At 35.6% G+C, this 25,674-nt stretch overlaps 1 protein-coding gene across 1 annotated transcript in view; it reads left to right on the top strand.

Moving 5' to 3' along the window:
* The window catches only part of SLC9A9 (solute carrier family 9 member A9), a 195,908-nt gene that overhangs the window by 92,761 nt on the left and 77,473 nt on the right, over positions 1–25,674 (top strand). The window contains exons 10-12 of the mRNA XM_005147023.4: positions 15,605–15,718; positions 17,550–17,661; positions 22,820–22,973. Coding sequence (XP_005147080.2) covers positions 15,605–15,718; positions 17,550–17,661; positions 22,820–22,973 — 380 coding nt within the window. The remainder of the gene's footprint in view (positions 1–15,604; positions 15,719–17,549; positions 17,662–22,819; positions 22,974–25,674) is intronic.

Genomic DNA, 25,674 nt, shown 5'->3' with positions numbered 1-25,674 from the left:
TTGTGAGTTATATTATTTATGTTCCATTAACTCCAGAGAATAACTACAATGAAGAGACCAGAAAAGAGCACTACCTCTCTTTGGTTAAGTATGAAAAGATATGAAGAATTCTGCTTTCACACAAAATACAGTGCCAACAAATAAATTCTAGGACTAATGTTCTAATGCAAACATCTCCTATTGAATAAGAGCCAGGGAATTACTAGAAGACACAGGAAAGCATGTCCAACCAGCAAGGGGGTATGTCACACACTGCCCTGCCTGTCTCTGTCTAGTCTAACCCTTGTTTACATAGTCAGCTCTGAAATAGTTGTTCTAACAAGCTCTTGAAGGTTGCCTTCTCAGGTTAGGTGTAATAGTCTTTTTAACCACAATTTAAGTTAAACAGTTACATTTTTCACTGATCCTGATAACAAACCCATTAGGGAACACCTGCCTTATAGACAAAACTTCTGGCCTGATTGTTCAGCTGCACTGGGCATGCAGTATGCACAAGATGCCACGTTAAGATTTCAGCAGCCCCTCACCTCTGAGGTTTTACACAGGTTTGAGAGCAGGGTAAAGGTAAAATAAGAGAACGCTGTGCTGCATAGCTTCTGAGCAGCTTTACCAAAGCATGTATTCTTACTAGGACTGCTTGAGCAAATTAACTTACACTGAAGGACTGAAAGTTCAGATTTGTCTTTGCTCACTGATTGACGTAGTACCAATTGCTTCAAATTTTAATTTCCACACTAGAACACAGACATCATTATCTCCAATTACTGAAAGTCATCACTTTTCAGAGAAGCAGCTAATATCCCCTGCAAATCCCTTGAAAATACATTACATTTTCAAAAACTTCTTGGCTTTTTTATGATATAGCTATACATTTTCCAAGGAAACAGGCTGGGGATTAATCAGCTGATTGCTGAATCATAAACTGAGCTGTATTCCAAACAGAGTTTGGTGTAAATGGGTTGTGTTTATAAACATATTAATTTAATGTTAATTAATCATATTATTTGAAACAAGCAGAAAAAAGTCATGAAACTTATTTTTTTAATGCCTCAAAAACTGTAAATCAAATCATTAGGGTCTCTTGAGCATGACATGCCACTGAATAGTATCAGTATGGACTTCATCCTTGATGCTGTTCCATCCATAGTGGACTCACTTCTGAAGTAAATTGGAATAAGAGACTATAAACTAGAAAGTATGGCAATGGATATATCCAAACCTACTGAAGGAGGGTGGAAGGGGAACCAACAGCATCAGACAATGTTTGCTACAAAGGACATTGTGAACTAGAAGGCAAAGAGGTGGCTGAAATCAGTTTTTGGGTCTCTATCCAAATGAAGCACCATTCCTGTGATCTAGTCATTCTACTGCTTTTCTGCTGGCCTAATTATCTCATAAACTAGTTACAAGCAGCCCTACGTTCAGCATGGAAACAAAAAATTCACATTCTGTAGGTTCATCTTACAATGACTCTCTGACAGGATTCTCCTGACAGCTGTCTTTCCATAAGAAAAGAAATAATGCACTGCAAATTCTGCTCCAGTAGCAGAATGATATCTCATGAGTTTCATGTTAAAAGGTCATGCCAGGAACTGCATCTACTGTTTTTATCTTTCCATGAGAGAAGGGGAGCAGCTGAGTAGAGACAGCTACGTACTACTACTGCCAAAACTGTCAATCTGTTTGTGAGGTGTCCCACTCCAGATATCTAGCACCCATATTGTATTTGGGAGACACAGCCCTCTAAAATCATAGGAACAGCAAACAAAATTAAGTGGGTTTAGTGCCATTATCTTAAATGCTCCACAGTCACACAGGATTTGTGTGTGCCCTGTGGCTTTGGTCCTGCTATTTATATGAGTATTTAAAATTCCAAATAACTACAGCTGTGCTTACTTCAAAAGTACACAATCTATTTGAATTTATCTCTAGTTAATACCTACTATTTGTTGTTATCAGGCATTGGACTGTTTGTAGACAATTAGTTTACTTTTCTGGGAAGGCCACACAATTGTCAGGATATAATGGCTCTCACAAGTCAGCCTCTTGACTTTTGAAAAAATTTAAAGTATTTCTAGACTGAGGAAAACCCTACTTACAGCAGAACATCCTGGATAGTTAGCAAAGCAGCAACCACCACAAAATATAGTTCTCATCCTTTTGAAAGGAGCAGCCTAATTGGCAGCTGCTGTTGTGATTTGTTCAGGAGCTCTAGGTAGAAAAAATTTACCTTTAAGGCACTGCAAAAGGTCAGATGTTTCCACAGAAATTATTGGCAAAGAGAAAGATTTAAATAAAAGAAAGTTATCTTTCAAACAAGATTACTACCAGTACCACACTCTTATCAGTTTTGCCTATGTGGTGTGCAGGGGGAATATGTTTTTCCAGCACACCACAATCATAGTGCCTGCAGGAAAATTCCATACTAGAATTTTTCTATTATATTCTGAAGTATATAGCATCATTGGACATCTGATATAGGATAACATTTGATGACTAATGCTCTGTCTGAGGGTAAACTGGAAATTCTTTTTAACTAATACACAGCACTTAGGCCTGGCACTCTTCAAAAACTATTCGAGAGGTCTTTGCCTAAAGGATCGAATAAAGTCCAGATTCCTAATTAGGACTGAACAGGTTGCATATATTAAGTACTTTCTTCCATTTGAGTGGAGACTGAGCATTAAAGGTAGCTCTGATGGGCACTGTCTCCTCCTGTCTCATGGTTCCTCTAATCTCTGATGTCCCTGAAATCTTGCAAGTTCAGACTCAAAAGCAAAATTGGGGCTTCAGGCAGTGCTGCTCAGGAAAGAGTCCAGATGATCAATTTACAGTGGTCAACAGAAAGGTCTGAAGAATGAGCTACTTCTGATAATACAAATATAAAATAGCATTTGAGAATATTCATTTGTCTAGGAATAGTATTAGTATAGTTTTGCCCTTGTTTCAAATTGTTTTGCTTAAAGCAAATACTTTGGAAATGAGTTACGTTAAAGGAAAACCTTGCTCTTGTTTTCTTATATTTCATCCAGATTGGGTTTTGTTTAATTTGGTCAGGCTTTTTGGATGGTGGTTGTTTGGGATTTCTTAAGACAAGGCATTTAGCAAAATCTCTGTTTTGCAGCTGTTCAAAATGATCAGGGAAGACATAGAAATGCCCCTGGTTCTTTTTCTTTCTGAGAGAAGAAAATGATAAAGACATAAAAACATTGTAAGCACAGAGTTAAAAAAAAATGAACGGTTGTTAGGAGGTACCAGAAATTGTAGGTCTAAGTTTCTGCTGTCTTTGAGACACCTAACTTACACTGCAAACAATAGAAGTCACAGTCTTAGACCCATGTAAAAGTCCAAAAGCTCACGTCTCTAGATATTAGCTATCATTACAGCTCTAGTCTAAGTACCCCAAAAAAGAAGCAACCAAGCAACCTCTCATTCTTGTTATGTGCTTTCCCTTGTAGCCTCCAGCTTTCCCAGCCTGAGGCACTAATGAACTCCAGCTGTGTCACAGGCATGCTGGCTAAGCCTTGTGTTCCTGAGCTGGATGGTCATAGCTTGGTAATTCAATGCGTCTCTGCAGAGCAACTGGGTCTGTTACAAACAGCCTGCCCTCGTTTATAAATTGCCTTCTTATCTCTAATTGAATACGCACCACATGCACAGTGCTTGTAATAATTATTACCTTTAAAATGGATTGCAATTGACAGGAAATGTACAATGAATTCCAGTTCTATACACAGCTATTTTCTGTGTTTAGCAGAAAAAGCTGAAGACTGGAAATGTGCCAGATGCATTGTTTGACCAGATGTACAATAAGATCTTATGAAACCCCACAGAATAGTATAATGCTATAAAGAAGCTAAAGCTTCTTACTGTATGGGTTTAACAAGAAAAATTATAACACAAGAAAATCTTGATTTCCACAAAAAGGAATTATACAACCATGTCTTTCAATCTGAATCTTAACAAAATCCCTCATTATTTGACTGATGTTCCTGGTTACTTAACTATGCTAAAAGAATGTTAATCTGCAGTCTCATGACATGTGTCTCCCCTTAAATTTATGTGGAAATGCTGTAATTGTTTCCTTTTAGCTGTGAGCTACATGATGGATGGTAAACAGCTAGGAAACACTGCTAGAAGTAAACTGGTAACAGTGGACTTTGTAACTATGGTATATCAGTAATTAGCTGCATCATTTTTGATTCATATAATAAAATAGCTTCTATCCACTATCATATCCTTAATATTGAAAATATTGGGTTTCCACATATAGAAAACTCATTAGAATATTCAGTTCTATGCTTCCTTCTTTATCTCCATTTTCCCTCTTTTTTTTTTCCATACTTGCTTTGATTCCTTAACTGAAAATGTGCCAATTTACTCTGACCTCATTAGTTCCCACCAATCAGGTGTCCCTTTATCATCAGCACTTGGTAAGAAATACCATAGAATCATAGAACAGTTAGGGTTGAAAAGGACCTCAAGATCATCTAGTTCCAACCCCCCCTGCCATGGGCAGGGACACCTCACACAAAACCACGTCACCCAAGGCTTCATACAACCTGGACTTGAACACTGCCTGGGATGGAGCATTCACAACCTCCCTGGGCAACCCATTCCAGTGCCTCACCACCCTAATAGGAAAGAATTTCTTCCTTATATCCAATCTAAACCTCTGCCGTTTAAGTTTCAACACATTCTAGTATCTTACACATGCCTTCCCCTACAAATAAACAGAATTTTGGACCTATGAAAAATATATCTTCTCTTGAAAACAACAAGGAAAACAACAATTTTGCTTAAGCGTGAAAACTGGAAAATATACTTGCTCAAATGTAGTTCATGCCCTGAAGAAATCCAAAACTGCAGTGAAAACAGTATTTCTACAGAGAACATCATCTTACTGAAAATGATGTCATTTTTGATGCTGGGTAGACTAAGGAACATAAGGCCATATGCAAACTAGTTTCCAAATGGCTTCATTAAAGATTTTACAATCTGTTTAAACATTAAACATTTTCTTTAAATATTAATAAAGTTCTTTGATTGTTAAGGTTCCAGTTTACTCTTTGCAGCACAATAACAGATGCTAGGAGTTAGCTAACAGATACCAATTGGAATTAAAACCTCTAAGCCAATATATAATCGGCATATGGAGAAATATGTCATGAAATTCCAAGCTGAGACACACGTTGTAGTTTCTTTGAAAGGTTCCCTGAATCACAAATGAGATTCTCATATATCTTCATCTGTGCCATGGAGTTGAATTGTATGTGGCTATGTAAGCTACTGCAGAATCAAAAACTGGTTCACATAACCATGGAGGCCATATTATTGTGTCTATCTCGATGTTCTCACAAATGGTCTGAAAATGGTCCCCACTGTGAGTACATAGCCCTTATCCCTAGTTTTTAACTCTGCGTCCTGGCAAATACTCTGGTTTGTGCAGAAAATTTCCTCAATATACACTGTCAAATCAAGTCCCTTCCTAATTATTGCGACCTTCATAATCACTGCAACTCTGGAATGCATAGGGAGAAAAAACAAACCAAGATCAAGCTAATCCTGGGCTATGAACATATTCTTGCATTATCAGCATGTGCTGAAATAGAGCAGACTGTAGGTTAACATGACATACTTAGTTTAAATTATTCAATTTCATGTTTTGTAAACTTGAAAATTACAACATTCACTTAGTCAGTCCCAACTCTCTCATCTGAGAATTTGTGACAGGAATGAAAAATAAAGCTAAACAGCTGACTATAGCTCATCTCTTTCTCTTGATGCTGTCTGTGAAAATAATTAAGGGCTAAAAAGCCATTTGTCAAAATCCTTTGGATTAAATGCCAAAATCATGACTGGTATTCAAATAAATGCCTTGTCTTTCCACACGTTTTCATACCTATTTACTTTCATTCACCTAAAGTAATAAAAAGAGCATGGAAGTCTGAGCATCTATTTCAAGCTTTTGACTTCTAATTCTGCTTCAGTTCCACTAATATAGGGGGGTGTTGTCTGCCCTTTACCTCCAGTGGGCTTGAGTTCTGAGTATTTGAGAATTCCAGTTCGGCATTCAGCATACTCAGAAGCAGACACTCATATAGTGACTAATACTTTTATTGTGAAAGCATTTCTCTGTATGAGGTGCCAGATAGTACTTCCCTAGCCACACCTTCTGCTTTCCTATAGATTCTTACTGAAGTTATTTTTAAAGTGCATTAAAGAATGACTAGTTGTATCTCTTCACTACAGATATTCAATTTTATATAAAAGAAAGAGTGTCTTAGGATCACAGATTTAAGTACAGTTGAAGTTGTATCTTTGTTTAGAATTTTTAATTTCTTTTTAGTTTAATGTGATAATTTCTTTTTTTTTTTTTTTCCTGATGTGGGTTTCTGAAATATCACCAACAAAATCACTGGTAATTTAGTAGACCTGAAAACACTGGAAATCCTTACAACACTTTCTGCAACAACTTCTATTCTGTGGTTTCAGCAAGAGTCTCATTATAGCCAGATGCAAAATCTAACCCATGGAAATTAATTATGAAACTATCATTTAAATTCAAATATCTACAGGCTCAATTTGGGTTTGCATTTATTTTGAGAGCAAGATTTCACTTTTTAGTCTTTGCATCCTAACAACATCCAACTGCTGTAGCTTTTGAAGTTTTGACATTATTAATCTTTGCCCTGTTTGTGCTTAATACTACATATTCATCTCCCTTGGCTTTTACACATACTATTAGTGTATGCACATACACTCACGGGCACACATACACTCTGTGCTATGTAAAAGGCACGCATAAATAGCAGTAATAATTTCCTCCAAATTAATTTTTCCAATTATCCTTCATCTGCAGTTTTTTTGATGTATTTCACAGATGCAATTGCAGGGTGTTAGACAGCCCTTTACCACAGGCAAGTATTTGCTCAGAGTTGAATTGCTAAGGTTGCAGCCACTTAGAAGCTAACTTGCATTTGATGACAGCTTTCTTGTGCTTTATCTAAAATACAGTCTTTTGTAGTGTTTTCAAAAAGTACCCCACCAGCGAGTATCTGACATTTTCTGCATTTAAAAAACTAGCCCTTTCACACAATATTCAAGTAAATCCCCCTCACATTCTATGTCTCAATTATCTCCATACAGTCTCCACTCTGGATTATATCTTTAAGTGCAAAGGACTGTTCTATGAGGAAAGTCATGCACTCTAATACTTAAGAAAAAAATATGACACAAAAACATAGTTGTTATTCACATTTCTTGGTCTTTTTTGTCCCAACAAATCATCAATTATTGAATAGTCATCTACGTGAAGAGGCAAGGAAGATGTTTAAAGAGAACTGTAGAAATGAAACATAAGAATCCCCCAAATTCCCACCCTAAACATATAAGAGCAGATCAGCGCACCTATTAAGCCAGTATCCTGCTTCAGAAACTGGTACTAGAACCTGCAGAGTAATCGCAAATAATACCACCAAATATAAGTATAGGATAGCATTCTGCCAAGGTAACATTGTTAAAAGCTGGCTCATCAGTAATAGGTTTTTAAGAATAATAAATGGAGCTTAATGTCATGAGTATCTCATGCTATTTAATACCAATTAGAGCAAGAACTGTCCTCAGAGGAAGGATGCTCTGCCTAGCTTAGAAAGAGGTAAGATCTTGTGTCCACTCTCCTCCAGACTCTATGAACAGATCTATAAAAAAACAGATATACACATATGGAAAACCCTGAACGAATAACAGTGGCACAGAAAGTAGTGAAGTTATTGAGTAAACATTTTCATCTTATATTAGGCAGCAAATAAAAACAAAACAGCATGTTGTCAGAAAAACGTGCAAATCCTGTTACTGTGTTCTGGATTAAAGTAGAGTATTTCCTGATTTACAGTTCTACAGCAGTTTTCCACAGAATTAGACAGTAAATGGAAGCATCAATATGGACAGACAGAAGCTGCAATATAATTTCTCTAGAACAGGTTCAAGGAGAACAAGTATTTGTCCTGTAATATGTCAGATATGCAGTGAAATGGAAATTTTCGAGTCATGAGCATCAGATAATTTTTTGCATTCTTGATTTTGCTGGAAAGCATAAAGAAAAGATACACAGATTTAATAAGAGTCTTTGTAGGTTTTTCCTTTCCTGATAGGTTAAAGGCCCTGGTATTGGTTACTTTCCAACACCCAAAACTTGACAAGGAAAGAAAATATTTTTATGAACTCACTTCAAGAATTAATATAAGAGAATATTTCTTCTCAGCAAATTGAAATGGAATATATTGCATTTGTCCTTCTTAGAAACTGATCATTTAAGCTTTGCACTGTGGTGGCAAGTCACAGGAAACAAAAAAGAAAAAGCACTTGAGATGGGTGAAAAGAGGAAGATTAAATTGGTTGTGTTTTTTACTTTGGAAAAGCAGCAGCAGTAGCTCTGATTCGAACATAGAGAAACACAAAAGATCTATTAGTTCATTGCAATTTTAAAGACAACTGGATTACATTGATAACATTACTATTTTCCTATGACCAGAAGGAGAACAGTCATGTTTTAAAGCATCTAAGTCTCCTTTGTTAGCTGAAATTGGCTTTGGCAAAGCCACAAATTTCTTTCTTTTGCTTATTTTTTTAACTATTGTTCAATATAGCTGTTCACTGTCAATTCCATCGTGTTCCCTGCCTCCACCTGCTTGGAGGTTTGCTTCCCCAGAAATATGCCTTCCAAGAAAGTACCTTTCAAGTTGTTCAGAAGAGGTCATAAACTTAACCTTCATTTTTATTGATGTTATTATTATTTGGCAGCCTTTAAAATTCTTTTTCTTCTAGAGTTTATTCTCTGAATTCAGCTTTATAAGAATATTAGCTTAATCCTAGATAGCACAGTCTGTTGATAGCCTCTTCATTTGCCATTACCATCATTATCCCTCTCTATCAGAAAATGGAATAGCCATCAATAGCCCCCAAAATTTCCAAAATCATTCCTAGGATAGTTATTCTAGTACCACCATTAATTCCTGACCAGTTTAAAGTTTTTTATATCCCTTCAGATAGTTTTCGAGCTACACTGCTATGCTCTATCTTGATCAGAACCCTTCCTTAATACTTGCAGAATAATACAGTACTGCTAAATTAAATGTAGAGAGCTTCAACTGCAGTAATCCCCTGAGCACATTATCTTCATACAACAGAGCACTGATGACTCCTCCTTCATTTGTGCCTGCAACATCTCAGTTCAGGAATATAGAATAAATAAGCACTTCTAAAGTGGTTATTTCTAGTTTGTGAACCAAATGATAACTTAGATGACAAGCTGTAGGAGCAACAGCATCATCTACTATGTTTTGGAGATACCTTCCATTAAGGTGTCATTCTTGGGTTATTTTTAGGTACAACTTAATGCCTGCTTGATGCATGATAGCAAAAGTGAGTTGTGCTGCAGGAAAGGGAGATAGTGATCTAAAAATGTTCCTTTTCTTACAAACTGGTCAATGTTTGAAACAAACAAAAAAAAAAAAGGAAGTTTGCAGAAACCCCTTTCCTAGGCAACGTCACAAGACTACTGATAGAATTAATAATTTTTTCTACAGCTAGATCCCACGTCTATTGAAGGCAATATGGAAATTCTCAGGAGGTTCTGAATGTGGCTGTACTACTAAAAGTGTACACCAAAGTTTCTACTGCTCCCCATGCCTTACATGTAAAAGAAATAAGTATATTGAGTGTTAGATTTTGAAGAGTCACTTGTCAATTGATAAAACCAAACAGCAATGTTCTTTCTGAAACTTAATTTGAATCCTGCAATTAATGGTGTTGATAGAATCACTGTAAATACAAAACACACTGTTTCCATTCACCCTTGAGAAGTTCTGAATGTTTCACTTAAGTAATTTTTCCTCTAATTTTCATTGTTCCAAGTAGTTTAGAACAAGAAAAAGAGTCTAATTTAGCTGTCTAATTAATAAAACTTCTCTTACCCAGCAAAGCCATTCAAAACCTGTGCAATTTTTAATAGAAAGGATTTGCCTTGATGACTAGGCCAATGTTTTTTCTTTACTGTTGCTAGTCAGAAGTGTATTCACAGAATCAAAGAATAGTTAGGGTTGGAAAGGACCTTAAGATCATCTTGTTTCAACTCACCATCCTCACAGGGAAAAGCTTCCTTATTTCTAACCTGAACTTCCCCTGTGTAAGTTTGAAGCCATTACCCCTTGTCCTATCACTACAGTCCCTAATAAAGAGTCCCTGTACCAGAACTTTCATGGCGATGTGAAGATTATGCCAGAAAAGACTAATCCATACCAGGTAAATACAAAACCCTGCTGGCTTTTCCTATCACTTGGTGCTGCTATTTTCTTTATTTCTTTCTCTTTTTACTTTCCTAGTTCTTCCTCAGGCCTTAGGAATGTTTTCAACCTCACAGCTCTATAGGGAAATAGAAAGTTATTGAGTGCCTTCCTTAAATCTGTTGGGGTGAAATTCATTTAATTCAGTAGCAAAGCCTACTGATAAAAAAAAGGCCAGAATTTTGCTGCAAGGCATAAAAGATCTTCTAAGAATCTCTCTTTGATAGTGGGCTTGTAAGTTTACAGTCAAATATGCTTGGCTATCAAAATTAACTTCATAAACAAGCTGTATTCCGTCATGAATCTGAGTTACTTCTGATTTATCTGTTATTCTAAAAATGAGCATTATATCACTGTGCTGTGAAGATTCATATAGTTGTATAAAGGATTTCAGGCAAGAGGTTCAAACTCAAACCTTCTGTTTTTGAAACCTCTAATCAAAAGAGGAAGATTAAATAAAGCAATTAGACTATAATAAAAGCTTCTACAATCTAAAAAAATTACGGTAGTTGGAATTTTCACAGTATTTTAATTCAAAATAGTTAGGGAAAAAAGTTTTCATCAACTATTGATTTATCAATATCCATGACTTCATGGAACATTTTTGATAGCTGTGTTCTAATTAAATAGCATTATTCAAATATAATAAATTTTATAGTCATCACTTAACACTGACTGCTTGGAATTTTAATAGCTCTGTCTCCTTCAAATCTCTCTTTAAAAGTATAATCAGTTTTACATCCCAGCTTCCTAGTTGCTGTTGGACTACTGAAACTCTCCTTATTTTGGTGTCATGCAAGAGTATGTTACTCCAAGATGTAAAACCTAGACAGGTGGCATTCCTCCATGTTGCTAGAAAAATCAGTGCAAATAGAGAAGGCTTGCAGGTACCTGCAAGAGGTGAATTACATTCTTTCTGAAGGTAATAAATCAGGGGAAAGAATGTAATATTGCCATCAGTGAGTTAAGTTCACTGAATTTTGCTGGAAATAAGTTGTGGATGTAATTCTGCTTTTACACAATACCCTTGTACTAACATTATTCACTTGAGATGAAAGAATGCTGTTTAAAATATTAGGATTTAAGAAATCTTATATTTTCCATCTCTCCAGCCACAAGGGGACTGTGGCATAGAAGATATTAATTTTCTCCTTTTAATGCTCCTTTAAAGAATTCTATTTTTATTGCAGCTGAGATGGGCACTTTGTATGTCCCATCTTCCAGGTACACTAATTACCTGGATAATCTCGAACAGTGAATGTTTAAGTAGTTCTATAAAATGGATCAAGTTGCAAAACCCATTTTCACATAGCCTGTTTTTCTAATTGACTTGAACATAACTGGAGGGGCTGGTGGAGAGAAGGAAGGAGAAGAGAAAAAGCACTTCCCTTATCTCACTCCAAAGATAAAACTAATACAGTTTTTATATCATATTAAATTTTTCACTTGAGTTAAAATAAAACATCACTATAAGATAAACTTAAGTCAAGTCTTAAGACGTAGATAACCTGGACTGATTCCTTGCTCTGCCAGTGAGAAATGAAGTTCAGAAGAATATCCCAATTGAAAGCTGATTTTTTTGCATATCCCTCTTAGTATTTACAATAACTAAGAATAACAGAAAAACTAAGCGTGTTTGGTGAATGATGTGTTTTTGAATACTTAAATATTACATCTAGTTTAAGAGATATTTCTAACATAAATCTTTTGTAATATCAACTTTTCACACAGAAAATAAGCAAAGCAAAACAAATATCAGCTTTACTAACCCACTGAGTTAAGACCCTAAGCTTAAGTGCCTGGATTGGTTCTGAACTGGTGTTTTTGTAAATACTCTACTCTGCAATGTGTTGACATTGGTGATTTATTGCAACTCTTACTTTAAAGCTATCAGCAGATTTATAGACTTAGTGGAAATGTAGAAATGACACATTACAAATGAGGGGTTTTAGTTTTATACAGAAAAAAATGTCTTATTACTATGTGTATGTTATAATGGTTTCTAGCATAATTTTCTGGTAGCCTTGGGAAAACTAATGGCAGCATATGAGAAATTTAATGCCAATTTCATTTAGAGTAGAAAGAAGTTAGCTATCTGTGCGGGAGGCAAGGGAAATGAATTTATGTTTATAGACAAAATATTCCAAGGACTTAATATCTAGGATTCTAATGTTAATTATTTTTTTTTAAAGTAAGTAATTCCACTTGCAAGTACATATATTCAAAATAAGGAACATTTTTGAATGGCATTTAAGCAGACCATGGAGAATATCATGGTCATTATTACCCCTCAGACAAAAAAAAAGAATGTTTTTCAGAGGTTAATGTGGAGGCTGCAGTTCTTCTTGGAACTACTTGGGTGTCCCGGGAAATTATAAATTCCAGATGAAAACGTATTCCTCCTATTGTTCTGCTTCTCATGAAAGGGTCTTGACATCTCATTTTTAAAATAGTGACAGAAACTTTTGTGTGAAAAGCATGACTATTTGGGGAAATGAATCTATGGAAGCTATTTCTTAACGTGGTTTTCAGATCTCTTTAGAATAAATTGGTTTGTTCTGACGGCTTTTATGCTGCATAGCACTGACAGCTAAGTGCTTAATAGAGTATCTGCATGGGCTCTGTATTGCTGTTGAACAAAATACAGAAGTTGGAGAAACACTAAATAAAACACTACACTGAACACAGGAATAAAACTGAAGTCTGAAGAACAATGAATACATTTTATGTTATTTCCACAAGCAGTATGTCCCAGGAAAAGGCATCCAGATATCACTTCTTTCATGACAATAACTGGTCTGAAGCAGTTGATATTTTTTAATTTATTTTTCTTTTTGTTAACTCAGGGTGAGAAATTTGATCACGTTGCAGTCCATAAATAGATGTGTCTTCAGAGTGATATACTTTTAAAAAAAGAAGAACAAACTATACAGGGAATACAAAAGACTCTGAATGAAGCTACCAAGCTAGTTTTACCATTCTGAAGAGATGAATCTTTCATAAGAGACCATATCATGACTGTGCCTAGAATAGGAAGAAGGCTTCTCTAAATTAGCTATTGAAATAGTACTTGGCTTTTTGCTGTACGAAGGAAGGAAACTAATCTGGATTTAATCTTCTAGCAAGCAAGCAGTGCTCTGATAGTGAAAGATCAAAACACAAAGAAACTAGAGATAAGGGGTAAAGGGGAACCAGCACAGCTCAGCACCAAAATTCACAGGTAAAGAAAAAAAAAAGAAAAAAAGAGGGAAAGAGGGACTTGGATTATATTTGCTCTTGCAAACAAAGCAAAGTTGATGTCCAGCAATATGATTCAAGAACTACAATAGCTTACAATGTTGCATGTATCTGACATAGATGAGTGACTAGAAAGTTTCATGTACATTTCAAATACAGGCTAAGAAAACTATTAGTCCTATAATGGGGGCACAGAAATCATTGTCCCAGTGCACTTCGGGCAAGACCAACCTGGAATTTACTGTTACAGATAACTGAGAAAGGGTTTACAGCAGACATAATGATACAACAAAATCTGTTTTCCTTTAAAACTGTGTCAACAAAATGTTTGGAAAATACAAGAAAGAAACTTCAATTTCTAAAATGTATCTACTTTACATTTCTTTAAGTCTTGAATAAGATTTCATAAATGAAGAGTGAAATATCATTCAACTCTAAAACCACTGGAGCACCTTTATCTTATCCCGACAACTAAAGTATGCTGCTGTGGCTCCTCATAACAGTATGCTTCCATCAAAAGGTTTTTATATATACACAAATACTTTTATATATGTGTATATATATGCATATGTATATACATATATATGTAGATCTTGTCATGGTGCTCCTCATACATTTTTTTAAGAATTAAAAAACATGTCAAGTGACATTCCCACAAAGAAGTGGGATTGTGTTTGCTCCAAAAATGGAAATGCAAAGATTTATCACAATAATTTCTATGGGTCACAAGATCATATACTTTGATGTTTTTCAACAACTGGTTTCTCTCATTTAAATTTAACTCAAATAATTTAAGTCCACTAACTTGCAAATATTTCTTGTTTGCTTTCATGTTGTTCAGCAGTGCAGCACAAAATGGGCGTCATGGAATGTTTGCTTGGGATAATTGATGGTGTTGCCATGGGGCCCAAAGTATCTCTCCATATACTAGTGTGTTTTATGTCATTTTGCCTCTGAAATTTGTTTTAAATAATAATGCCAACAGCTCTCCTTTTTCCTTTGCTAGGTCTCAGTGACTGTTATTGGATATTTATTTTTAGAAGCATAAACATATTACAAAAAAAATACATAAGCCCATTGAGGATGAATAAAATATCTCCATAGTAACAGTCTGGATAGTGATTTATGACTGGTTGTAGACAGATTGACAAACTTCAGCCCTAATTCTGTATCAGGATTTGTTAGCATAGTCTCCTGAGCCCAAAAGTAACTTCAGAAGTTAAAAGGCCTTTTTTTACTCTCTTCTGTAGTTATTTGGCAGTAACGATTGATTTTTTCCAGATCTGAATAAATATGAACATTTATATTATCAGTTTTCATAGAATCAGCTGCAAATGCAATCAAGACCATCCCCTCAAGGCAAATGAATATTTTGACTTTGATTGTTTTTTTCACAGGAGAAATCATACCACAATCATGTATTTTATGCTTATTTTATAATATGTTTAAATTATATATTAAATAGTTTGGTTTGAAATGAGTAATTGATGTTCATACACCGCAACAGAAGTTTTCATCTGCAGCATAATATTTATGGTAATAAAAAAAAAAGATCATGTTATATTTTATGGGCATAGGTTCTTAGAAGTCCATTTTGGAATTAGTTTTTTCTCTCTTGACATTAGTGTACCCATATTCAGCACTGTGTTATACATAGCCACTGTGCAATCAGGAGCTCCCTATGGCTCCACAGGCTCACCTGTGTAAACAAGAGTGAGCTCAAATTCCCTCAACTTCCTTACAGTTTGCCTTGAAGCTTGTATAACTTATTTGCTGTTTACATATTCCATCAGTTGTCTGTGACAACCTTTCATACACAAATTGAAGAAAAACTTGCAAGCAACTATGATTTTTAAAGCTAAAAGACACCAGGTATACAGTATAGGTTTTGAAATCCACCCTTGAAATAAGTGCAATTTCTGTTCCTTTCATCTAAACAGTTCTGTATTCCCCAGGAACCTGGTGGCAAACAGTAGTTCATTACAGGCATGAGTCATAATTGTGTTCTTTCTCTCTCGTTTAAGTTGTTCGAGTTCATGAATTTTTTGGCTGAGAATGTCATCTTCTGTTACATGGGACTTGCACTATTCACGTTTCAAAATCATATCTTCAATCCTCTTTTTATCTTTGGTGCATTTGTATCCTTTGCTTTAAAGAAGTATATATCTACATGTATATGTGTGCATATATATACATTTATACATATACAGAAGGTGTTCCGTGTTAAGAAAAAAAAGTCAACAAACAAACCAATCAGTTTCATAAATACTAAAAATATTTTTTTTTGTCAAGTCAAAAGGCAATCATCTTCATTACATATATTTCAATAACTGGCTCAGTGCATGTAAGTACATGGTCTTCTGGCAGTTGCTGTTTTGTGGATCTGCTATAAGGCAAAGAACTTTAATCCAGGTGGGGAACTTTTGCCATCAGTTTACAAGTGGAGTGGGAAATTATGTGTACAGGAACACAAGTTGGGACGTGTACAGGGGCACAAGTCGGGACAGGTGCAGGCACACGAAACCTTTTTGCCTGTCCAGAGCCAGTGCAGATCCACAAAATGTAGAGCTGCCCCCAAACATACATGGGCCAGGAGCAGAACTTCCCAAAGCTACCTAAATGATACTAAGTCCTTAAAAATAAAACAGTTCTGAATTTCTCCCATCTTTCCTTCTTTGTACGGAATATTTTCAGTGTACATGGATTTATTTACACCTAAAGGATTTGTAAGAAGAGTCTTTGTCTAACTCTGCCCAAGTTTCTCAATAACTTTGTTGCTTTCTTGTACAGTGGTACAGACTCTTTTCACACTGACAATTTACATGATTCTTTTGGCTCAGAGCAGCAGCCCTTTGTTTATCACTTTTTGATGAACTGTAATAGCTTTGAAAGTTGGGATCATCCTCTTTATTTGCAGTAATTCCTATTTGTCATTTCCAAATGAATACTAAGAAATGCATCACAGCTCCCTTGGCTATAGGTTGGATTAGATGGCAAAGAGGACCCCAATAGCCTATTCCACCCACCACCACAATAACGTGAGTACAATACTGTGTCCTGCACACCTAGCAGGGCAAGACAGTTGAATGTAGGAACAGCACTGAACACCCCAGGTGGGGACTGTACTGCAGAGCACTTCAGGGACCTGGCTCTATCATTTTCTCTCACTAAGAGCCAACAGACCACAACAGGGTTGCACAGGACATGTGAAGCTGCTAATGCATGTTCTCCCAAGTCCATAGGAGCTTTAAGCAGATCTTAGCCCAGCAAATATAAAACATACAGACACTGCCACTCAAGTATTTATTCTAAGCTCCATAGCAGCTCCCAGAGTAAAAGTGCCAAAACTGAGCCCTAACAGTCACAAGACAAGGAAAGGGCAGAACGTGCTAAAAACATGTATAAAGAGCTCTGATTATCAATCTGAAATAACCTCATGTTTCTAGTTAAGACAACTTTTGTGATCACCACACAGGAGTCTTAGAGGACCCCTTTAGAAAAATTACCAAAGAAAAAGCACTAAAAAAAAAGGCCAAGAGTGCTGGATATAGACAATATGAATTGTCAGGAAATAAGAAAGCAATAATCATGTCCAGAAGCGCATTTATTCTTTGCAAATTGCTATTCAAGGAGATAATGCCATCTCTGCAATTGATGTTGGCCATTTTACTGCAAGAATGAAGATGAAGTCACATATGATATAAATGCAATGAGTAGAAGTAGAGTGATTGAAGTTGGATATGTAATGATGAATATATAACCAGGATGTCTGGGGAAGACAATCTCTGCCGCTGAACAGTTCTATAATGAAATTGGAACCAGAAGGATCTGACATGTAAAATATGAAGGATATAATCTCATATTCATTTTAATTACCCTTTTAAAATAAATTTGGATAAATGCTGGGTTTAAGTTAACTGCTTTTGTCAAAAGTTCCTCCACCATTTTCCTCAACATTTTACATTTTAGGTGGCAGTTTTTGTCGCAAGAGCTTGCAACATCTATCCACTTACCTTCCTTTTGAATTTGGGTCGAAAACAAAAGATTGCCAGGAACTTTCAGCACATGATGATGTTCTCAGGTAAGTTCTATTTTGCTATTTTCCCTGTCCATTTAACAACTGACAAAGATAGAAATCTAACACTAGAAAAGCCACATTTATTACAAAGTTATTGTTATCTTAAAACTCACTGTAGTCTTTCTCAAAGCAAATAAAGGTATTCTCATTAACTTCACTGTGCTCTGGACCTATTTTAATGAACTTTTTTGAAACCTACCACTCAGAAAACTGATCTTTCAACCCATTGTCCTCCATCTGTCTACACTCCCATGTCAATTTGGGATACCATGTTTTTTTTGTTGTGTTGTTTTAGAGGCATTCATAGTATATCTGACAGGATGCTTGTGTACCAGCACATAAAGATGCAGCTGTTAAAGTGTTAGTACTGATACTCAAATCAGTGGTCTGTGGTAAGTTCTTTAGCTTTAGGAACAGTTTTACTTTGAAACATAAGACTAGGAGAATTTAGTTACACAGAACTTTTCATATGTGTGCCAGCCTGATATTTGAGTACTTTATTTTCCAAATTCAGATTTTATTTAACTGGTTAATATTATAGAATTTAAGAAAAAAAAATCCAGAAGAGGTGGTAATGCTCTATACTGATTTGTGCATCAACACCTCTACTGTTAATATCTCAGCAAGATTCCTTATTTTTAGACTTCCCCAAGCTAGAAATACCTCCACTTGACTTTATAATGCTAGTTAGGAAAAACTCACTTCTAAACTAAGAATATTTGTTTAGTAAAAGACAGAAACACAGTACCACAATGCCATTTATGAAATAATTTTATAAAATTTAATTTTCTTCATTTTCCTGCTTTTTATACAAAAACATATTCCAGATTTTTAGGGATAAAAGTTCTTGATTGACAGCCTTGATGTACACTGATCCATTTAGCCAGATAACAAGTAAAAATAAAATGCACCACATTTCAAGCTTCCTCATCAGGAGTTCTCCAGCTCAGGATGCCTCATTTGTGCACCTATGTAATTTCATCTCTCTAGGCAGTGACACAGTAGTTCCTTTCTATATCCATTCAATCTTTCTGCTAAAAGCTTCCATTGAAAACGTCAGTTAATACGAGGTAGATTGTAGTGAGAGATGATGGCATACATCCATTAAGAACTGGCTTTCAGACTGCCTGCTCACCTACAGTTGTTAGCCATGTAAGATTTATATGTAGATCACTCTAGCAAAGTTAGCAGGTGGCCAAAAGCACAAGAAATAGCTTTGTATTATTAGTTACTTGGTATCTGGACTCAATTATTTGTTTTGGTTTTTTACAGTGTAGAAAGAATGCTTTCTGAACTACAGAATAAAAAATCTTCAAAACTATAGCTTATTATTCACCTTTTCTGCCCTTGTTTTCTCCAGTCAAATTTCATTCTCCCCAGAGCTAGGAGCAGAGAGCAGCCTGCAGCCAACAAATTAACATGAGAGCTCACATGTTGGCATTCCACTACAATCTGGCAGCTGAGAACTGAAAACAGTAACATTCAAAACTTCTAAAATATAAATGTTCAAATTCTTGGAAAAGCAGTTTTTAACTGTTTTCAAAGAAACACTGAATTTTATAGAGAAAAATGTCTTTACAACACTATAAAAAAGTAAATGGCATCATCTGCAAGTAGAGCAATAAAGACTGACTGCCTCTCACACTGCCAGCAGATTCACACTTCACAGAACACTTAGAATATATAGAGTTTCTGTGTAACTGTGTTTTTTAATATGCACTAGGATTTGTGCTTACTTACCAATAACATTGTTATTTACTAGAAACTGATCATACTGTATATAGCAATAAACAGAGAAGAAAATTACTTCCACAAGAGACATGCTTCTGACACAAGTAAACAAGGCATGGAATTTGAGTTTGGAGGAAGACGCTTACTGCCTACACAAGATCAATAGCAATATTCTGATGTAGCATCAGGTTCTACTCGATCAGGGGAAAACTGGGCTTAGCTCACCACAGCATCACATACTCATATTTAAACAGTGAATTAGGGGTTAGGTTTGGGTTTGTTTTTTTTTTCATTTTATCACTAACGAATGCTCCAAACATTTACTACTTTACTTACTGAGTTTTACTGACATAATCACCATGAATATCAAAAATAGCTGAAAAATGCAGCTATGGTCAGGCAAGTGCACTGCTGTTTAGTATTTGTGTATACCTTACTCTGCAAAGAATTCTACTGAAGTCATTAAGTTCTACTTTTTGAGCTGTATTAACAAATTTGAGAAAAGGGGGGAGAGTTAGACTTGGAAGTGGATTATGTAGCATTTTGATTTATTACATTCTTCATCTGCTTCTGTCACTCCTCTAATACCACATGACAGAGGGTGGATTCACTTTACTTTTACAAACATGTTTAATAATGATTCCTGAGAGTATTCCATTGTAAATCAAAACTAGAATAGTCCTCTCATAATTAAGCCTGAGCTTCTCAGATTAAGTTTAACATCAGCTAAAATGTGGATGCAAGCAGTCTCTGCTCATGTGAAAAAGAAATATTTTAATGTCTTAAGTTGTAAATGAGCTATCACTATAAACTAGTGTTCCATCCTGCATGAAAAATGCCTCAGGTCAATTCAGTCCCCGCTATGTTGCTTTAAACTGGTAAGAAAAATTAAAAGGGAGGGAAACTGAATGGATCCAGATGTGCTTATTCATGGCACAAACGTCTGATATTTAAGCATTACTGGCACATGACCAGGAGGAGATTATTTCACAACATCAATACTGCACCTTCTACTCTCTGTCCAATATCTCTATTTACTTTTTACTGTGCTTTCCTCTTCTCTACATCATAAAAACCAGAAAGAGATAGTATAGTGAGATACGATGCTACGAAGGTGACTATTGTTAAAATAAGACATTACAACAGCAGCAGATTCTGAAAGAGTCAAACACAAGTGCAGGAGCAAAATAAAAAAAATGCCTGTGTACAGGCAGCTGCTGTGCAGACATTTACATCTGTACATTCACACATGCATGGTGGTGGGAAGTGTCAAAGTGAACCTTTTCAAGAACACAGATACGAAAACAGCGAAAAGAGAAAAAAAGTAAAGAAGAGCAGAGAACTATGGTTGAAACCAAAACACCAGATTTACATACAGAAAGTCTCCTTTCATGGCAGACTCTCTCCACAGTACCTACAAACAGTACTGCCCTCAAAAGCTCTTCAGGTGGATGGGTTCAGAGTGATGTGTGCTTGTGGATCATGAGCAAAGGATGTGTAAAAGCCCAATAGGACACAATAGGACACACCTTTTCTATTCTGTGGGCCTCTGAATCTTAACCCTCAGGGTGGTTTTAGAGGCCTTGACACAGTAAAGAGTATCCTTTAATGGTTGGCACAACTAGCACAAAAAATCTAATAGAAAATATGTGATAGAGCCCAAAGGAACAACAGATCACATCACAGATGTGGAGCTGCTATTAGTGCTGCATCTCAGAGATGAGGGGAGAGCATCTTTGCTAATGGTTCATCATTGTTTTCCTTCTACTGTGCCACTCTCCCCAGGTGTAGCTGAGATACCAAAACCCACTGGAGCAAATCATTCCATTGTGCTTCGTTTGTATTTTTCCCTGAGGTGTTACAGAAAATGTAATCTTCCTTATCTTCAGTCTATTTCAGTATCTTATTGTCTTTTCTTAGCTAAAATTCCTTTCCTTCATGTTGTTACATGGCATGTATTTTAATATATATATAATAGTGTTCCTTGATTCTCATTGAGTCTTTACATTTTAGTTTGCATCCGTCTGCTTCCCACTGCTTTAGATGGAAGCAAATGCTTTGATTATTTATTTTACTTTAGACATGGTTTTAGTTGGAACTGAATTAGCTCTTCTGTGTTGTCATTAATGAAAATGCAGTGGAAGCACTCACTTTTCCTCTAAACTGAAGAAATACCCAGCCCACTGCTCAATAAGCAGAGTCTTAATGACATATTAATCAATGTTTATATATACATATATATATTTCCTCTTACCAAAAGAGATAGTCTAAATTTGATATTGTACATATCAGTGTGATGTAGTTGTGGAAAACAGCATTGTTGTCCACCAAAAAAAAGCCATCAATAAGTAATTTAAGCATTTTACCTGAGCTAGTCATCTAGAGATTACCACTATAACCACCAGGAAAAAATCACTTCCAAGAGTGGCTCAATCCATCCTCAGATACGTTTAAAACAAACTGATATTTCTTTTCCCATAAGAAAATAGAAAGGTATGTGCATCCTTAGAGATGTATTTTACTAAAATCAAGGACAAGACCACTTGTTGGCTATAGTGTTATTTTCATACAAGCAGAGATTTTAAACCTGCTGCAACTAACCATTTTCAGCTAGTGTAAAGCTACAGTCTGGTACTTACTTGCAGAAATGGCTTTGTGTTATTCTCTGGATAAACTGTCCCCTCTTGTACACCAAATAATTTGCATTCTAGCTATGTAATCTTAAAAAGCTTTAAAGTTCTATTTCAAAAATAGCTGCATTTAGCAGCTGATTAAATGATTCTGCATATACTCTCACTGCTTTACAAGAGGTTTAATTACTAGATTTATTTTCTCAATACTTGCAAAGTACATTTTGGATTCAGTGTGTCATGTATACATGTAATGGCTTTGATCTCTATACTTCTTTTGTGGATTACTTTAATTTTTTTTTTTAAATTATAAAGTAATTCTTAAGAAGCATTGGTTTCAAGTCATTATTTTTCTGGCTGTTCTAGGACATTAGAATATTTTAATAAAATTTTAAAGAAATCTATTTTTTCAAGCAAGAAATGGGTAACCTATTTGGGTACTAATTTTAATGCCGACACTTTTTCTCACTTGAATTTGATTTCATAAGTAGTCCCACTGAAGTCAGTAAATCAACACAGGGAACAGATTTCTTTTTTAACAAGCCTAAAGTTTTAATTACTGTTCAATTTGCAATTATTAAACACAAAGAATTCCCTGGATATAAAGAAAATGTTTGATTATTATGTGACTCTTCATTGTCCACTTTTGCAAAGTTGCTTACAATCAGGACAATTCAGCATTTTATAAATCTAATCATCATCTGAAAATTTCATCTGCCCTAGGAATAAAGTTATGTTGAAAAGAGTAAAATTCTGCTTTTCCATCACATTCAGTTTATAATTCTTGACTTTTTTTTTAGGTTTACGTGGTGCAATAGCATTTGCATTGGCTATTCGAGACACAGAATCCCAGCCCAAACAGATGATGTTTACAACTGCACTGCTTATCGTGCTTTTCACGGTCTGGGTATTTGGTGGTGGCACAACACCAATGCTCACATGGCTTCAGATCAGGTTAGTACTGTCTTTACAATATTAACAATCAAAATAGCACACAATCACTATAGATCAATCACTAAATTCATACAGCTTTCTGAGATTACTAATATGGCTTTAAATACACTTTTACAAGCATGAATGAAGTATTTGGCTACCTGGTAGAGACTCCAGACCACAACGAACTGGTTCCTCTCAAGTTCATTATGGATTTGGACCTAGGTCAGACCTATCCTCATTTCATAAGAGTTTGGTTCCCTACTGTTCCTTTTAAACACTGTGCATGTTTGCCATATCCTCCTTACTGTTGAAGACCAAGCTATAAAGTCAGACCTTTCCCTCATCTAGAAATACGTATTTATTATACAAACATGTCATAAATAATGTATTTCTGGTTATAATGTGAATATACTAGAAAAATTTACCTGCATTGGTATATCATTCAGCCTGCACTGGTGCATCATTCAGCCATTAACTTACTACTCATTGTTTTATATATGCTCCTTCACTGTATTACTTTTTACATTACTTCATAATCACTTTTATTCACAGAAAGCTATTAAAGACAAGGGAGGTTAAATAAGAGAGAGGGAAATAGGAAGCTGCAATAAGAAGTATCTAATTTAAAAGTCATATCCTGCGATGAGCTTTTTTGAAACCCACTTTTATCAGAGCGTGATGTTATTTCTGAGTTCTGGTTAATTCATAATCCATCTAGAACTCACTCTCACGATTCATAAGGTCACCAAAACTCAGTACCATGATAGCCTTGTAATTGACGGTTCCTTATCATTTATTTTATATAGCATATGCTTTCTTTGTTTACAAAATGATGTCTGATTAACAAGCCTTCCTGTCAGACTTGCTGTAAAATACCAGCTGAAGATAACTAAACTGGAGCTTTAACAGAAATCATAGGTAAATCTTGCAAACAAAATAAGGCCTAGTGTACAAGTGTACTGTAAAACAAGAAGGCAGGCATCCATATGCTTTCTATTTCTGTGACAGTTTGATTATTTTTCATGACATCTCTTGCGTCTAATAATGTCAATCAAGTTTGGATATACTCTGCCAGCACTAGCCATCTATCTGAGATTAGCCACTTTTTCACTGTCAGTCAGCAACAGGGCTGCTCTATATGGCAACTGAGTGAGAAGCAGTATTCTCATTAAATCTTGTGGATGAAATGAGTTCGTATTACTATAACAGGAGATTAAGGAATACTTCTGAGAATACAGTAAGGGGAAAAGGAGGTAGGCAGTAGTTGTGTATAGTCTAAGGACTTAGGTCCCTAGATGCCTGACCTGGTCTAGATCTTTAATTTTAAATTTATACGGTCAAGTGCTTTCACTAACCCAAGAAATTTAGTTGGAGGCAATGGCATTTCTTCTGCAACTTAGTGCTACCCAGAGGTGAGAAGGACCCCAAGACTGCAGGTGAAGGGTTCATTCTTATATTAACTACACCCTTCAATGCAAGCATGTTCTTTCTTTACCCACCTGTACAACCAATTTTACCAAAGATGCTGAAAGTAGACAGTCATCATTGGTCTGAAATGCTCATCTCTTTGGTGATGTCCGCTGAATCCCAGCAGATCTGCAAAGCAGATTTACCCAATCAATTTGGGTTTGTAACTGGGATTTAGATTTTCTTACTATAAAGCTATTAGGTTCACAACTCCCACTTACTTTCTTGACATCAGAACATACAGCTTCATAAATTATGAAAGTGTAGTCAAAATGAGATAAAACTTAAAATAGACATATTTAATTACAAATATATCTTGAGGCTCTGATTCCTCTTTCTAGTGAATATATTTAACTGTCTTTATAATTTATTACACTTCAATACAGAATTTTGTCCTTAACTACTAGCATTTGTCATTTTAGTCTTAAGTAAGACTCCAGATTACACCACCTTGCTTGGTGCACTAACCCCATTATGCTTGGAGCTGTGCCTGAATGGCAATTCTGACCTGTGTCTATCCCCATCTCTTTTTTTTTAATATATAAAATTAGAAGAAAAGTATTCTATTTTTCATGCTTATTTGAAGGGTTGAGCTCATAAAACCAAGGGAAACTGTATTATGAGTACAAAAATGCTACGACTATCTGTAAAGAGACTCATTGGAATGGCTTGGTATGTCATCAATCATAGGAAAAAGGGGTGAAGCAATTATATCTGTAACCACAGAAAAGGGAGACTGGTCTTAAGCTGGGAGACTAGTGCTTAAGCGTTCAACTGAAGTGAACTTATACTAGGCATCATCCCGGGGCAGTTTAAAACCACTTCTGTACTATTTCTGAGTATTTTAGGAAACAAGATTTACCATGATTGTTCAAATTCAAAGCAGATTGCTAGATCAGTTAATCTAAGCAGCAAGAAATTAAATTATTCACATCGAAATTAAGTATCTTACAGGAAATGGCTGCTTTTAGGTCTCAACAACTATAATGGATTTCCTCACTTGACCCATGAGCTGCTGTATAGGCAAAACTCAGGAGACAGAAATAGTAAAAAATACAGTGGGCAAACAAAGAAGAATCCAAAATTGAGTGTGGTTTTTTTTTACCAATTAACCATTTCATCATTAAATTATTATCCAGCAGGTCATATATTCAACTGAACAGGAAGCATTCAGAGAATAACAGACAGGAACATGTGATTTCTGAGACTATTTCCATTAATTGAATCTTATTCACGCAGCTTTTAATTTGTG

The sequence above is a fragment of the Melopsittacus undulatus genome, chromosome 6 (assembly GCF_012275295.1).
Source record: "Melopsittacus undulatus isolate bMelUnd1 chromosome 6, bMelUnd1.mat.Z, whole genome shotgun sequence".
In the NCBI taxonomy this organism is placed as follows: domain Eukaryota; kingdom Metazoa; phylum Chordata; class Aves; order Psittaciformes; family Psittaculidae; genus Melopsittacus; species Melopsittacus undulatus.
The sequence above is the reverse complement of the archived record's forward strand: the minus strand, read 5'-3'. Positions and strand labels throughout refer to the sequence as shown.